This window comes from Aotus nancymaae, unplaced genomic scaffold (assembly GCF_030222135.1).
Source record: "Aotus nancymaae isolate 86718 unplaced genomic scaffold, 86718_ANA_hifiasm-v0.15.2.pri h1tg000036l, whole genome shotgun sequence".
Taxonomy (NCBI): Eukaryota; Metazoa; Chordata; class Mammalia; order Primates; family Aotidae; genus Aotus; species Aotus nancymaae.
Window position 1 is genome coordinate 91,443,429 of NW_026988450.1, and position 16,294 is coordinate 91,459,722.

Here is a 16,294-nt window from a genome sequence, read left to right on the forward strand (position 1 = left end):
GAGACAATCTGACCAGACCTACGTGGCAAGGAGACTGAGTCAGTAATCAAAAATCTCCCAAGAAGGCCGGGCGCGGTGGCTCAAGCCTGTAATCCCAGCACTTTGGGAGGCCGAGGCGGGTGGATCACGAGGTCAAGAGATCGAGACCATCCTGGTCAACATGGTGAAACCCCGTCTCTACTAATACAAAAAATTAGCTGGGCACGGTGGCGCGTGCCTGTAATCCCAGCTACTCAGGAGGCTGAGGCAGGAGAATTGCCTGAACCCAGGAGGCGGAGATTGCGGTGAGCCGAGATCGCGCCATTGCGCTCCAGCCTGGGTATCAAGAGCGAAACTCCGTCTCAAAAAAAAAAAAAAAAAAAAAAAAAAAAAAATCTCCCAAGAAAGAAAAGCCCAAGACACAGCTGCGCACAGCAGCTCATGCCTGTAACCCCCACCACTTAGGGAGGCAGGGGTGGGAGGATCGCTTGAGCCCAGGAGTTCAAGACCTGCCTGGGCAATATGGCAAGACCCTCTTCTCCAAAAAAAAAAAAAAAAAAAGAAAGAAAAGCAAAGCACAGAAGCACAGGAGCAGATGGCTTCATTGGTGAATTCTACTAAAACATTTAAAAGAAGAATACCAATTCTTCTCAAACTCTTACAAAATGTTTAAGAGAAGGAAACGTTTCCTAATTCATTCTGTGAGGCCAGTATTACCCTGATAACAAAACTAGACAAAGACACAAGAAAAGGAAACTACCAAGCAATATATTTTATGAATACTGACGCAAAAATCCTCGGCAAAACAGTGCAGCCACACGCTGAAGGGATCACACACCAAGGCCCAGGCTCACGCCTGTCATCCCCGCACTCAGGAGGCTGAGGTGGGTGGATCACACTGAAGGGATCACACACCAAGGCCCAGGCTCACGCCTGTCATCCCCACACTCAGGAGGCTGAGGCGGGTGGATCGCCTGCGGTCAGGAGCTTGACATCAGCCTGGCCAACGTGGCAAAACCTCGTCTCTACTACAAATACAAAAATTAGCCAGGTGTGGCAGTATGCGCCTGAAATCCCAGCTACTTGTGAGGCTGAGGCAGGAGAATTGCTTGAATCCAGGAGGCGGAGGTTGCAGTGAGCCAAGATGGCGCCACTGCCCTCTAGCCTGGGCGACAAGAGAGAAACTCTATCTCAAAAAAAAAAAAAAAAAAAAAAAAAGTCTGGGCATGGTGGCTCACACCTGTAATCCTAGCACTTTGGGAGGCTGAGGCGGGTGGATCACCTAAGGTCAGGAGTTTGACACCAGCCTGGCCAACTTAGTAAAACCCCGTCTCTACTAAAAATACAAAAATTAGCTGGGCGTGGTGGCTTATGCCTGTAGTCCCAGCTACTTGGGAGACTAAGGCAGGAGGATAGCTTAAACTTGGGAGGCAGAGGGTGCAGTGAGCCAAGATGGCGCCACTACACTCCAGCCTGGGTGACAGAGTGAGACCCTGTCTCAAAGAAAAAAAAAACAAAGGATTACACATCATAACCAAGTGGAATTTATTCCCAGATGCAAGGATGGTTTCATAAACAAAAATCAATGAATGAGATTGTGATTCGATGTGGTGTCATGAGCTGACCACCTTAATAGAATAAGGAAAAAGACCACAAGATCATTTCAGATGATATAGAAAAAGACCTGACAAAATTCAACATCATTTCGGGATGAAAAAACAAAAAACGAAAAACAATAAATAGGATAGAAGGCAACTTTCTCAACGTAGTAAACACCACACATAAAAGCCCATAGCTAATGTCATATTCAATGGTGAAAAAGGAAAGCTTTTCTTCTAAGATGATGAAAGATAAGGATGCCCACAGTAGCCATTTTAATTCAACATAGTATTAAAGTTCTAGCTAGAGGCCGAGCACGGTGGCTCATGCCTGTAATCCCAACACTTTGGGAGGCTGAGGTAGGTGATCACCTGAGATCAGGAGTCTGGGACCACCCTGGCCAACATGCTGAAACCCCGTCTCTACTAAAAATACAAAATTCAGCCAGGTGTGGTGGCACACACCTGTAGTCCCAGCTACTCGGGAGGCTGAAGCAGGAGAATCACTTGAACCCAGGAGGTGGAGGTTGCAGTGAGGTGAGATCACATCACTGCACTCCAGCCTGGGTGACACAGTGAGACTATGAAGAAAGGAAAGGAAAAGAAAGGAGAAAGGAAAGGGGAGGGAGAAGGGGAGGGGGAGGGGAGGGAGAGGGGGAGAGGGAGGGGAGAGGGAGGGGAGGGGGAGGGGGAGGGGGAGGGAGAAATAAAAGGCATCCAAATTGAAAAGAGAGAAGTAAAATTATGTTTGCCAATGACATGATCTTATGTGTAAGAAAACCCTAAAGAATCCACACACACACGCACGTTAGAATAAATTAATTCAAGCACAACAAGTGGTGGGGAGGGTGTGGAGAAACCGGAGCCCTTGTGACTGGTGGTGGGAATGTAAAATGGTACAGCCACAACAGAAAATAGTTTGTCAATTCCTCAAAAAGCTAAACAGAATTACCCAGACTCCAGCAACTCCACTCCTTAATGTACACCCAAAGGAAGTGGAAGCAGGGACTGAAATAGACGCCTGCCTGTCAGTGAGCACTGCAGCACCATTCACAGCAGCCGCGTACCCAACACATGACGGGACAAACAAAACTCAGCGCGCACACAAGACGTGATGCTGAGTGAAAGAAGCCAGATGCCAAAGGACAGATACTGTACATTCCACTTATGGGACATACCCAGAGCAGGCGACGTCCCTGAGACAACTGGTTAGTTGTCTAACCAGGGTTTGGGCAGTGGGGAATGGAGAGCTGTTGCTTACTAGTATTTCTGTCAGGGGTGGTAAAAATTTTGGAAGTAGTGGTGATGGTGCAGAGTGTTGTGAATGTAGTTAATGCTGTTGAACTAAGTGCCATTTTGACACTTAACAAAGGTCAAAATTGGCCGGGCGCAGTGGCTCACGCCTGTAATCCCAGCACTTTAGGAGACCAAGGTGGGTGGATAATGAGGTCTGAAGTTCAAAACCAGCCTGGCCAACATGGTGAAACCCCGTCTCTACTAAAAATACAAAAATTAGCCGGGCATGATGGCATGCGCCTGCAGTCCCAGCTACTCAGGAGGCTGAGGCAGAAGAATCACTTGAACCTGGGAGGCAGAGTTGCTGTGAGCCAAGATCGTGCCACTGTACTCCAGCCTGGGCGACAGAGCAAGACTGTCTCAAAAAGAAAAGAAAGGTCAAAATTTATGTTATATATATTTTACCACAATTTAAAAAGTAACATAGCGTACCAAAGCCACTGAATTGTAGTTAAATGGGTGGATTATGTGGTATGTGAATCATCTCTCAATAAAGCTATTTTTCAAAAAACATAGGCGTGGCCCATAAGCACCCTCTGTATGCCCACGCCATCAGGAAAATACAAACCGAAACCCCAGGGAGATGGCGCCACACCCAGAACGGCTGGGCGAGAAAGACAGATACCAAGAGCCAGCAAGGAAGGAAGAAGACGAAAGCCTCGCTGGCTATTGGTAGGAGTGTAAAACAGTGAAGCTGTTTGAGAAAACAGGCAGGTGGCTGGTAACGCAGAGTGACCCTTGACCCTGCGATTCCACTCCTAGGTGTCTACCCAAGAGAAGCAAAAGCATCGGCCACACGAAGGCTTGTGAGCCGGCGTTCAAGGCAGCGTTACTCACGACAACCCAAATGTCCCCCACTCAGGAACAGACACAAAGCGTGATGAGTCTCTGCAGTGGCTTTTACTCTGTAATAAAAGGGTGCAGCGCTGAGGTGCTGGGGACGGACCTCCAAACATGATGCAAAATCAAAGACACCAAATGACCACGTGCCATATGGTTCCAGTTACACGGAAGGCCCACAGAAGAAACGTACAGAGACAGAAGTGGATGAGCGTAAGGGCTGGGGTGGGAGGAGAGCGGGGCCGGCACCGATGGTGGAAAGAGCTGAGGGAATTCTAGCGGCAATGAAAACGTTCAACAGCTGCGTTGTGGTGCGGCTGTATGACTTGAAGTTTAATTTTTTTTTTTTGAGACGTTGTTTCACTCTTGTTGCCCAGGCTGGAGTGCAATGGCTTGATCTCGGCTCACCGTAACCTCCGCCTCCTGGGTGGAAGCCATTCTCCTGCCTCAGCCTCCCGAGTAGCTGGGATTACAGGTGTGCGCCACCACACCCGGCTAATTTGGTATTTTTAGTAGAGACAGTGTTTCTCCATGTTGATCAGGCTGGTCTCGAACTCCCGACCTCAGGTGATCTGTTGCCTCCGCTTCCCAAAGTGCTGGGATTACAGGCATGAGCCACTGTGCCCGGCCAGGAACCTAAGTTTACTAAAACCCACAGAACCATACAACTATAGTGGAGGAATCGTGTGCGAGGGAAACTGTACTTCAAGAAAGCTGTTTGGTTTTTTTTAAGCTGACACCACAAATCAAAGGGTTAGACTGCTGTTGACGGCACTGGGCCCACGACATGAAGAACGATTAAGTGGGGCCCCACCTCACACACAATGCACAAATAACGAACAGCAGCGGACTCATAGGGGAGGCTCCCATGCTGCGGCCACCCAGGCCTGCCAGGTCCACTGTGACCCCTGAATAGTCACCAAGCCCATTCAAGGTAGGCAGTGCTGTTATCCCAATTGTATGAAAAAGGAGATTGAGGCCAGAGGAGGAAGTAACTGTGCAGGGACAAGCTACACGCACAGCTGCGTCCTGAGCCAGCAGCGGGCGACGCAGGAGGCACTCTGACCGTGGGTGGGGATGGGTCCTAAATAAGACCCCTGAGCACAAATCACAGGGCAAAGGATGTCAGGACCCTGCCTCATAAAGGATGAACGACAGAGAAGCGCTGCGTGACCAAAACCAAGAAAGGTGCTGTTCAGAGGACACGGCGGCCCCAGCGAGCCTGAAGGATGAAGCCAGGGCGAGCACGAGCGGAATCCCAGGTGACTCAGCAATCAGCTCAAACTGGGGAGCTGAAACCCAAGACCTAGCCAGGGCTCCCCCTCTCTCGGCAGCTCCCTGCGGACAGGCACCAACCACATGCAGGGCATGGAGAAACCAGCAGCGTGGAGGCTCACAGAGCAGGCACTGCAGATGCGAGAGGGCCAAGGTATGCGGGAGCTCTCAGCGCAGAGCTGGGGATGGAGTCGCTGTCGCCCTGCACACGTGCACATGATGCTCCCAGCCCTGGGTGCTAGCAGCAGCAACACCCCACAGCTGCAACTAGCACACGCAGCGCCCAGACCGAGTCCTAAACACACCCAGAAGGAGCCAGGGCGCCCTGCAGGAGCAGCTGACCCACCCACCCAGAGCTGCCGGAAGCAGTACCCAGACCCTGAGTCTTAAACACACCCAGAAGGAGCCAGGGTGCCCTGTAGGAGCAGCTGACCCACCCAGAGCCATCAGAAGCAGTACCCAGACCCTGAGTCCTAAACACACCCAGAAGGAGCCAGGGCGCCCTGCAGAAGCGGCTCACCCACCCACCCAGAGCTGCCAGAAGCAGTACCCAGACCCTGAGTCTTAAACACACCCAGAAGAAGCCAGGGTGCCCTGCAGGAGCAGCTGACCCACCCAGAGCCATCGGAGGCAGCACCCAGACCCTGGGACTTAAACACACCCAGAAGGAGCCAGGGCGCCCTGCAGAAGCGGCTCACCCACCCACCCAGAGCTGCCAGAAGCAGTACCCAGACCCTGAGTCTTAAACACACCCAGAAGAAGCCAGGGCGCCCTGCAGGAGCAGCTGACCCACCCAGAGCCATCGGAAGCAGCACCCAGACCCTGAGTCTTACACACACCCAGAAGGAGCCAGGGCGCCCTGCAGGAGCAGCTGTCCCAGAGCAGCCGGGTGCTGGAAGCATCTGGGTGCCAGAAAATGTGCAGAAATTGTCAGGTGCATCACAAAGAGAGGAACCTTTAAGGGAGGGGCAGGGGCAGCGTGAGCATTAAATTAAAAGGTGATGGCAGTGAACACAGCCAGACACACCCGTGGACACACACAGGTAGGTGGTGATTGAGGAGGAGGAGGAAGAACTCTTCCGTTCGAGGACGCTGGCAGCAGATCAGAATTTGACAGACACGGCTGGCTATTAAGACTAAGGGGAGAAGGTGGGGTTTTCTAATCTCAAAGTCTCCCCCCCGCAAATGCATCAGCCAGGGAGATCCCTTTGACGCAGACGGGGCGAGCGCCCAAGGCAAGGGAGGAAAGCGGCGCTGCACCCGGACGGTGACGTGAACCGGGGAGACGCGCGGCAGGCCCTGCAGGTGCGCAAACAGGCAGTCTCAAGTCATCCCATCCTGAAATCCCGGACAGGCGGCGTCTGGCAGAGGCCGACCCCTGAGCCGCAGCTGTGGCCCCCCAAAAGGGGAAGGAGCGGAGATTTACTCCCAGCCTAAATTATTCACAAGAAAAGGGAACGTGCCTCTTTAACAAGCCATCGCTTTATGAAGCAAGGTTAACAATTTCACTTGATTCAGTGGAATATTATAAACTCTCTGGGGCCCATTTGAGGACTTCTACTTCAGGCGCGAGGTGACGACTCAGCACTTTTCACATTATTTAGAGAATAAAATTAACCCTCGCAGGCCCGGGCAGCCGCCTGTCCCCGCTGGATCTGGCCGGCTCAGCGCTTTCCCATATATAATTACAAGCTGCGATCCATCATGCGGGTGCCGCGGCGCGGACACGCGGAAAGGCAGCAGTAAGCACTTCCACTAATAGAAGCGGGACCTAAATATCACTTTGATATTTTCATTTAAATTGAAACAGTTTACAATAATCAGCCATGGCCTCCATGGGGATCCTGCCACCACCCCTACAGGGTCTGGGGCTGCCCCAGCCAGACCCTGCCTCCCTGAAGGGGCTTCCCTGCCAGGCTCCAGATTGGGGAGCCCGGCCTGGCCAACCCTTGGCCTGGCAGCAGGAGGAGCTGGGGGCTGGCTCCTCCCAGGAAGTGGGCATGAGGACTGAGGATGAGGGAGAGGATGCTTGCAGAGGGCCCGACCCACAACAGAACGCTGTGCACAGGGAGTGCGTGGCACAGCTTCTACAGGACCCTCGCTGGGCAGGAGAGACACTGGAGCCTAGGGCTGGCATCCTTGCGGGTGGGCTGGGAAAGGGTTCTTGGGGTGCCTGGTGTTCTCGGCTTCATGGGGATTTCAGACCCTGAGGCAGTGCCGACATTCACAAGGTGTGAGGACTAGGTGGCAGTGGGCCTTGCTGCAGGCCCCGGGGCTCCCTCTCAAGGTGCCAGGGACTAAGAGGCATCTCCAGTCCCCCAGCTCTGGGCCACAGCTTCCCTTGCAGCCGTCTACTGGCCCCTCCCCTGCCTGAGCCAGGAGGCCCCAGACTCAGCCACCAGCAATAGGCCAGGTGCAGGAGTCCCCAGGGGAGGGAGAGCCACAGGCGTGAGAGGCTGGGGGAGAGGGGGCTTATACCTGGGACCAGGATCACTGGGGTGGCTGAGGCCACAGTGCTTGGGGTGGGGAGTCCTGGTGAAGCCAGGAGGGCAGGTGAGGCAGAGGGGAAGGAGCCAGCTCCACTGCCGGGAATCTCTCAGACAAGTGAGCCTATGAGAGCCTCTGGAGTGCAGAAGTCAGCCATGCCCCCAGAAGAGGGGAGTCGGAGCCATCAGCCGCAGGTGAACCTTGCAGCCCAGGGCCCCAATTCCCCACCCAGCAGTGGTGCCCCACAATGAACTCCAGTGCCAGCTTACTCCAGCCTCGCCAGCCACGGCTCAGGTGGCCCCCTCAGCTCTGCCTGGCCCACCCCTGTCCCAGGCTGTGTGGGAGTGTCCTGTCCACCCCTGCCTTCCTGGGGAAACTGCTGGCCGCATATCCACCTGCAGCCCTGCCGGTCCCCGGCCTCCAATATCCCCTTCATCACACTGCCACCCCAGCAACATCCCAGGGGCTGTCCCGGCCCAGCCGCCACACCCCCACCATCCAGGGACAGCTCCCACGGCTACGCACGCTGCACCTGGAAGTCGAGGTCCTCTGTAACTCACCTTCCCACGGTTCAAACCCCACCCTGTGCTGGTGCTGTGCAACCCCGGGAAAGCTGCTGGACCTCTGAGTCACCTGTGAGGTGGAGGTGATGACACTGACCACCTCAGGGCTGCAGAAGGGTCATCCAGCCACCACGGCAGGCACCCAGGAGTGAGCAGAGGACGACCAAGCCACCGGAACGCACCCACTCGGGCCCCATGGACCCCTCACCTTTGCACCCAGTGGGCAGTAGCCTTTGAGGAAGTCGCTGCAGACCTCGGCCTTGCGGGACACGTACACGTGGCTGTAGGGGCAGTTGCTGTTGCTGCAGATGCCCTTCAGAAAGTACGAGCACACTGGCATCTGTGGGGGAAAGGGAGGGGCAGTGAGGACCAGTGGGTGGCCATTCTCCAGGGCAGAGATGGACACGCCGGCCGGCTGGCAGGAAGGGCAGCCACCAGGAGCTGCGGGGCAGGGAAGCTGCCGCTCGGAGTGGGCCCGGCCTCCCCAGGGGAGCCGCACCCCAGCCCTTGCTCTGTGGAGAGGAAGCACAGAGCAGCCTACAGCCCTGTGGCTCAGCCTCAGGGGCACTCCCCTCTAAGTCCCTCACCTGTTCTGAGCCTGTCCACCATCTAGGGCAAAAGGGCGGCCAGGGCTCCCAACCACTAGCCTGTGGCCAGCGCTGCCCTCAGAGCCCCTCAGGCCATGGGGCCAGTGTCCGGATGGGAGGACGACCGGGCCAGCAGCCAACAGAGGGCCCCCTAGGCACCTGACCTGTGGGCCACAGCAGTGTCCCTGGGCTCTGGTGGGCAGGGCCATCTGGGAGCAGGCCTGGTGTGGCTCTGGCTGCAGGCCAGCACTGTGGGGGCTGAGGCCTGTCAGCAGGAAGGCCCAGCAGCATCCTCCTCCCCAGCACAGGGCCGCTGGCCACAGTCAGGGCTTGCTGTCACCACCTGGGCTGTGAGACGGAAGAGACGCACTGTCCTCCCATCTGGGGAACCTGAGGCCTGAGGAGCACTGGCGGGGCTAGGGCCACCTAGGGAGGGAAGCAGGGGCCTCCTGCCATCTCCAGGAGACACCTCCCTGCCCCTCGTGGGCCACCACGGGCTCCTCCTGGGCTGCCTGGGTGTCCAGAACGGGGATGTCCTGCCTCAGCATGGAGCCCCCACAGAACCCCTGCCGGCACCCCAGGGTCTCCAGCCACTCCCCTGGCTATTCCTGTTCCCTCCAATGGCCTCTGTGGAGCACAGCCCCAACCTCCCTCCAGGGCCAGACCACCCTCCCCGCCCCCACCCCGCCCTGGGTCCCTCCCCTTCCCAGAGCCCTGGGGAAGCTAGGCAGACCCAGAGACTTTAAAAAGTCACTTTTCTGGGTGAGGTTGGGGAGGGGAGAGGAACTTGTCTAAGGCCAAGGGGGAAGAAAGGGTCCAGAGAGCCAGCGGACAGGGCTGAGAGGGAGGGAGGAGGCAGAGAAACAAAGGGTGATTTAACGAGCGGGAGTTTATTTCTAATTGTCTTTTAACTGCAGCCGCAGAGGGGAGAGGGGCTGGGGGCCCGTTTGGGGCTGGCAGTGGTGGGCTGTAGACAATTCCCTTAATGTGGTTTTTGATATAGAGCCCAAATTAGCTCTAATAAAAAGGGATGATAAAGCCAAATCTCCACCAAACGGAGCTCCTCCTGGCTGTCAGAGCGGGGCTGTTATCAAGAGGAAACTGCATTCTCATTTCAATTAACCTTGTTTGCACCCCACCACGTCCACACAAATAACAATAACATTAATTCAGGGCACTGGTGCGGGGCGTCCACATTAGACAGCTTGGAATGTGCTCCGGCTTTGGAGCTGGGAGCTAATGAACCCGAAACTCGACGTGAATTTCCAAATTGCTCACAACAGAGTTCTGAAGCTCTATTAGGGAGAAAAATGCTGATTCTTCTCAAGTTCCTCAAGGGGAAAAGCTGTTGCAGCAGCAGCACCCCTGCCCGATGCCGCCTCCCTCACCCAAGGCAGCCGCCACTCCACTGGCACGCCGTGACCACACTGCGGCCGAGTCCAGGGCACAGGAGCTACGTGTGTCCCTGCCAGCACTGACCCCTGACCCCGGCCCCAGAGCTCTCTTGCTTCTTCCCAGCTGGGACCCACCTTGGCTCAAAGTGAGTCTGTGGGGTTTTGGGTGGTGGGAACACCCCCATGAGCCAGGAGCCCTGCTGTGCAAGTGTCCAGCCTCTCCCTCCCGCCCTCTGCTCAGGCAGCCTCCCCTTGAGTCCCTCACACACAGCCTCCCCCACCCTGAGGCCTCAGCCCTGGATCCACAGGGGCGCCTGTAAAGCCAGCTTCCCCTGGGCGTGTGTATGGGGGGTCTGGGGATCTGGTGAGGCCTGCTGCTGCCAGAAGGGAAAAGGGATCCCGGCATGTGGTGAGGGGGGACCCATCAGTACCGATTTGGCGGGAAGAGGGAGCCCGGCGGCACAGCCCACAGCGGGGTGGAGGTGGCGCGGCAGCCTCTAAGGACGCCAGGGCCAGGATCTGCACGTCCTAAGCCCAGGGAAAGCGGTGGGCACCATCTACCCGGGGGCCGGGCGGCCAAGGCCCCAGAGAAATGTGAATGGGAGCAGGGCTGCCAGCGCCACACTCACCTTCTCCTTGGACACGTGGTGGGAGAAGGGGCAGGGCTGCCGGCGCCACACTCACCTTCTCCTTGGACACGTGGTGGGAGAAGGGGCAGGGCTGCTGGCACCACACTCACCTTCTCCTTGGACACGTGGTGGGAGAAGGGGCAGGGCTGCCGGCGCCACACTCACCTTCTCCTTGGACACGTGGTGGAAGAAAGGGCAGGGCTGCCGGTGCCACACTCACCTTCTCCTTGGACACGTGGTGGGAGAAGGGGCAGGTCCCGTCCGTCTTCTTGCAGGTGCCCCGGAGAAACCTGCAGCACCAGGAGAGAAGGGTGTGAGGAGGGGCCAGCAGGGACCGAGAGCAGGGCCCGCTCAGAACCTCCCCCGGCCCCGCGGCGAGGGCAGGAGGGCACCTGGTGCACACGGCCACCTTCTCAGGGTCGTGGATGTAGGGGCAGCGCTCGCCGCGGTTGCACCTGCCGAAGCGGTTGTAGTACATGCAGAACTCCTTCCTCTTCTCCCTCCGCTGCCGCGCCTGACGGATGATGGCCAGGCTGCGCTGCACGGCCCGGCTGCAGACAGGGAGAGAGGGGCGTGAGCCCGAGGGCGAGCAGGGAGCCCACCCACTGCCCGGCCCGAAGGAAGTACCTGGCCAGGGAACGGCTGCAGCTGCCTGCAGGGTCCAGCCGGCCTGTGGGGAGAAAGGCCTGAGTCACAGCGGGCCACAGCCTGGCCTGCACATCCTGTCCCTGCTGACCCCTTAGCCAAGGCCCTCCGAGGTCCCAGCACTCAGCTCAGGCACAGCCTCCCCTCCCCACAGTGGGTCAGAGGCCCTCCTGGGCCCTGCCAGGCCACACTGAGGATACAGCACTGAGGGTGGGGAGCTGCTGGGCCCAGTGTCTGGCTCCTCTTCAGGGCAGGGGCCGGGCAGGGCTCCTGTCCATGCCCTCAGAGCTGACAAAGCCAGGCAGCACCTGCGGAGGGCTCAGCCACGTGGGCTGGTGCTGCCCGTCTGTTCCTGCTGCCTCCCTGGAGAGGCTCCCCAGGGCCACACTCTGCTGGCTGGACCTCCCCTCCTGGCCTCCTCATGCCCCTGGGTGCCCACCCTGGGCCGAGGCAGTGACTGGCCCATGGACACTGCTCCTGACTCTCTCCTCAGCCCTGGCCACAGGGAAGCTGCCCTGTAAATAGCGCAGCCATTAACAGCAACACCTCCCTCTCCAGGGCCTGGCCCAGGGCTTGTGGGACCCTGTGGGGTTGCTGACCAGGGCATGAATATGGCCCATGGGCACCTGTGACCAGGCCTTTTAGGAGCAAGAGCAGCTTCTGATTTTTAGAGGGTTGTAAAACCAAAACTAAAGAAATGCAGCGGAGAAGGTGCTGGGGCGAAGCCCGGTCAGAGGCGGCTTCTGCCCACTGCAGCTGTGGGCTCCTGGGGAAGGGGTCTGTCCCCGAGGCCCTGGCTGGCCCTGGCAGATCCTGGCGGTGCCTGCTGCTCTAAATTTTGGAGGTGCCTCATCAGATGCTCCTCGAGTATGAGGACCACCCCAGCCTTTCTGAAACTGCACACACGGCCTGAGGGGGCGGCGCTGGCGGGAAGGGAATGGATCTTGGGGCTGGACACCGCCGAGCGCTGCGAGGCCTGAGAGCCACGGGGAAGAGGCAGGGAGGGGCCCCGGGTGCAGGAGGAGGGTCTGCTCTGGTGGCACAGCCCTGCCTGCCTTTTACAGAGGTCACCCCCAGGATCACGGGGTGGGCAGGGCAGGACAAGCCTGCTGAGGGCGGCTTTCCCGGGTTCCTCAAATACACACATGACCCTGTCCAGACCAGATCCGATTTCCTACAGGGCAAATGCTGAAATAGACACTATGGTTAACAGGCAGAGGTGACATCACGCAGAAATTCTGGGAACCTGAGGTGATGACAAAGCCATCCTGGTTTAAAAAGGGATGTCCCACAGCTGCCCCGCCCTGTCCCACTCTGAGCACCAGAGAGCAGCCTTGTCTTCACTCTCCCAGGTTGCCCAGCACCACAGGCTCCCGCTCCTTTGCACCCCCAGGCTGGAGCCTCCCACACTCCTCACTTTGTGCTTTGCATCCAGCCCCGAGCTCGCTGGCTGGGGTCAGTGGTGCTGCTGCCCTTTGCCCTCTGGGACCCTGCCTACTGCCCCACTCTCAGTCCATCTCAAGTTTCAAAGGGCAGCTCCAGAGCTGAGTGGAGGACCTGGCTGGGCAGAAGCAGGAGCTAGTAATGGTGCCTGGGGGCAGGAAAGGGGGCGCTGAGGAAGGCAGAAACCTGGGGGGTGTGGGGAGGGTGATGAGGGTCTTGGCGCTGGGGGCTAATGCGGGAGGGGTTCTCAGGCTGGGACAGGACGCTTGTCCTCGAGTGGGCAGCAGGCCCCCGTCCAGGCAGCACGGTGTGGTGAGGGACGGGCAACGTGGCAGCCTGTCGGCGATGCTGGTTCCCAGGCTCTCACCCGGCTGCCGGTGACAGCACGGCGCCATCTGCTCCCAGCCAGGGACACGCTGGAGTCACGCGCCTGCCTGGCAGGACCGGGGTTCGGGGTTGTTACTTCCCTTTCCACTCTGCGCTCTTTAAAAAAAACGCCAGCGTGAGGCTCACGGCAGGAGTTCTGAGAAGAACAGGAGGCACTTTTTCAAATGCTTTGCAGTGTTAAAAAATGCACAAAGTAGCTGGCTGGAAACGAGGCAAGGGCTGCCTGAGGTGCTAAAAAGTTCAACTGAATAACCCCCAGCAACTCCACAGCAGAAGGTGTCATGCACTCAGAGAACCCTCACTTCCCCAGGACCTTCCTAGAATAGACATGGCCCCCACCAGCCCCACCCCCTGCTCAGTGCCTCAGTGCCCCAGTTCCGCTCTGGGCCGGGCTCCTCCTGATATTGGGCACTGCTCATGTCAGGCTCTGCAGGGTAAGTGGGATGGGGGCCTGCGGTCAGGGCTTCCTCAGCACCTCCAGCCCGTTCCGGCCAGCACCCCATGGATGGCTGCTGCCTGGCCCGGGGGACAATGTCCATGACAAGCAGGGCACACAGGCAGCCCCAACCCCCAGGCCGGCCCTCTCCCAGGAAGTCAGGCAGAGCTGCACCAAGCCCTGGTCTGCTCAGAGCACGCCCACCAGGTCCTCCAGGGCATATCCATCTGCCACATGGAAGCGGCACCCTTGGCAGAAGGCGGCCAGCAGCAGAGGATGCCCCAGGAGAGGCGATGTGGGGGCGTGCGGATAGGGCCTTCCTCATCGTCTCAGAGAGGCTGGGCAGGTGACGAGCAGGGGAGGTGTAGAGGTGTGCAGAGGTGCGCAGAGGCCCCACGTGCCGGAAACACGGAGCAGCTGGCCAGCAGCAGGGAGGGCCATGGCCACAGGTGCCTCACTCTGGCCTGGGGGCTTTGGGGACACAGAACCAGCCAAAGCCAGTCCTGTGGCCTGAGACAGCTCCTCCACAAGGACCGTCAGGCTCTCAGTGGCCACACGTGGGCCCTGCCCGTTGGGTACTCACACCGGAGTATGTAGGGAGGGGCCCTGGAGCTGAGCCCTTCAGGTGGCAGGCGGACCGGGAGGAAGGGCTGGGCTTCAGGGAGTAGGGAAGCTGGGGTAGAGCCACACTACCCTCTGCCATCAGGGGCCCAGAGCCCGGGGCCAGCCAGGACAGCGCCCCTACCCCTTCCAAGAAGGCTGCGCTTTTTTGTTGAAGTCAAATTTCTGCTGACACTAGGGGAGAAAATTTATTTCTTTAATTATCGTTTCTCTAAGTGGGCCGATCAGCAGTATCCCACAGCTGGGAGCCATCTACCTTCCTCACGATGAGGCGGGACTGGTGGGGGCCCAGGCATCTGGAGCAGTGGTTTCGCCTGCCAACCCAAAGGGCAGGTATGGGCTCCCTGGGTGCTGCACAGCCCCAGGACTGCCACAGTCGCCACCAAGGCTGGCCAGCAGGACACCGGCAGCCCTAGCCCTAACTGACAGCAGGTGGGACCTTCCCAGAGACAGAGGTGGGAGCAAGGAGGCCCCGGGACCACCGCCCACCCTGGCTGACACCGGCCTCTGTGCACCAGGTCCTCCTTGCTTGCATTGCTGAGGCTGACCAAGGGAGCTCTGGGTTGCTGCTGGTGCAGGGGTGAGATGGGCCCAGAAGGGCTGGGGGGACCAGACTGGCTCTCAGATGGCTCTGGGGCAGAGGAAGGGCCAACAGAGGCAGGGGCCAGTGGGCAAGAGTGCACAGGATGGACTGTTCACAGTGAGGTGATGTCAGGGGCTCTGCGCCCGCCGGGACTCTGCCATGTGTGTAAATGGGAAGGCGAGATTCTGCGGAGCTCAGCTCTTGGCACTGGAGGGGAGGCGCAGCAGCCCGCAGCCTCCCAGGGAGGAGTGTGGAGGCCCCTCCCTCTCCTCCCCACTGCTGAGCGGCCAGCCATACAGTCCCTCCTTCCCAAAGCTCAGACCCTGCGCCGTCCAGGTGGTGGGCACCGTGTTTAGGGGGGCTAAGTGCAAGCCTGCCACCTGCCTGCTGCCTGCCACAGGCGTCTTGTGGACACTGAGGGATGGGAGGAGCCGGGGCACCAGGTACACCTTCCCCCACAGGCCCACCCAGCCCAACACACACGGGCCGCGGGATCCCAGCGAGGGCTGAGACGGACCCAAGCCACTAGCCCCTCCGTGGGTCCCATAAGTGCATGGTGTGTGAGCCTGAAGATGGGGGAGAGAGTCTCGAGGACACACTGGACCTGGTGTGAAGAGGCGGGGCCGGCCTTGGCGCTGTGCAGGGAGTGGGAAGTAGCTGCTACGGTGGGGGCTGCTCCCTGAGTGGGTGGGTCCCTCGAATGGGCTCTGGATCTAGAAAGGACAGTGGGCATCCCCTCCCAAGCTCCAGCTTTCGCAGCAGGGCAGGGCCTACCGACTGACTTCCTGTCCTGGCCGCCTGGGGCTCTCAGGAACATCAGGACGTCACGGTCTCCATGGCTGCTGTCTTGGCCCTTAACCAGCAACCTCAGTCATTATTATCATCATTACTACCAGGAGCTTTCTCAACGGGGTGCAGTGGTGCCAGGCAGATGACCCTGCCCCGCCGGCTGTGCGCAGGGTCCTGCGATGCCCGGTGATGCCTCCACACGGCTGCCTGGGGAGGTTCTTGCTGTTCCCATCCCTTCTGGCCTCCTCTCAGGTTTTAGCTCATGAGAAAAGCCTCCCTGACCGCCTGACTGGACACAAGTCTGCGTAGTTACACCTCTGGGCCCCCGGAATCCTCACTCATGTTCGGCCTGTGCCCCCTGCACTAGGACATCAGAGGGAGCATCCGTGGAAGGTGCAGGGCACCCTCCCACCTGGGCAGGCAGGTGAGGGCTTGGGGTGCCCTTCCGTGGGCAGAGGGATCAGCCTGGCTGCTCTGCCCACCGCCTCCAGGACCAGAGAGGAAAGCCAGTGCAGGGACCGCGCCTGCAGGGTCAGTGCACTCAGGACCGTGCCAGCCAGCATGGAGCTTGGCCTGTGCCAAGGAGGCCTCGGGGGAAGGTGGGACCAGCCGGCATGAGCAGAGAGGCCACCTCTTGGCTTCATCCCGGGAGGCCAAGCACAGTGTCTTCAGAGCACCAGCTGCCGGCCCCAGGGGCTCCTCTGCTCAGGCTCCCTGTGGGCCACATGGCTAGTGGCTGCTG

The 16,294-nt window shown here is 58.6% G+C and overlaps 1 protein-coding gene across 1 annotated transcript in view; it reads right to left on the reverse strand.

Moving 5' to 3' along the window:
• The window catches only part of ZC3H3 (zinc finger CCCH-type containing 3), a 94,212-nt gene that overhangs the window by 14,944 nt on the left and 62,974 nt on the right, over window positions 1-16,294 (reverse strand). The window contains exons 6-9 of the mRNA XM_064384677.1: window positions 11,276-11,318; window positions 11,041-11,199; window positions 10,869-10,938; window positions 8,247-8,378 (exon numbers count right to left, since the gene is read on the reverse strand). Coding sequence (XP_064240747.1) covers window positions 8,247-8,378; window positions 10,869-10,938; window positions 11,041-11,199; window positions 11,276-11,318 — 404 coding nt within the window. The remainder of the gene's footprint in view (window positions 1-8,246; window positions 8,379-10,868; window positions 10,939-11,040; window positions 11,200-11,275; window positions 11,319-16,294) is intronic.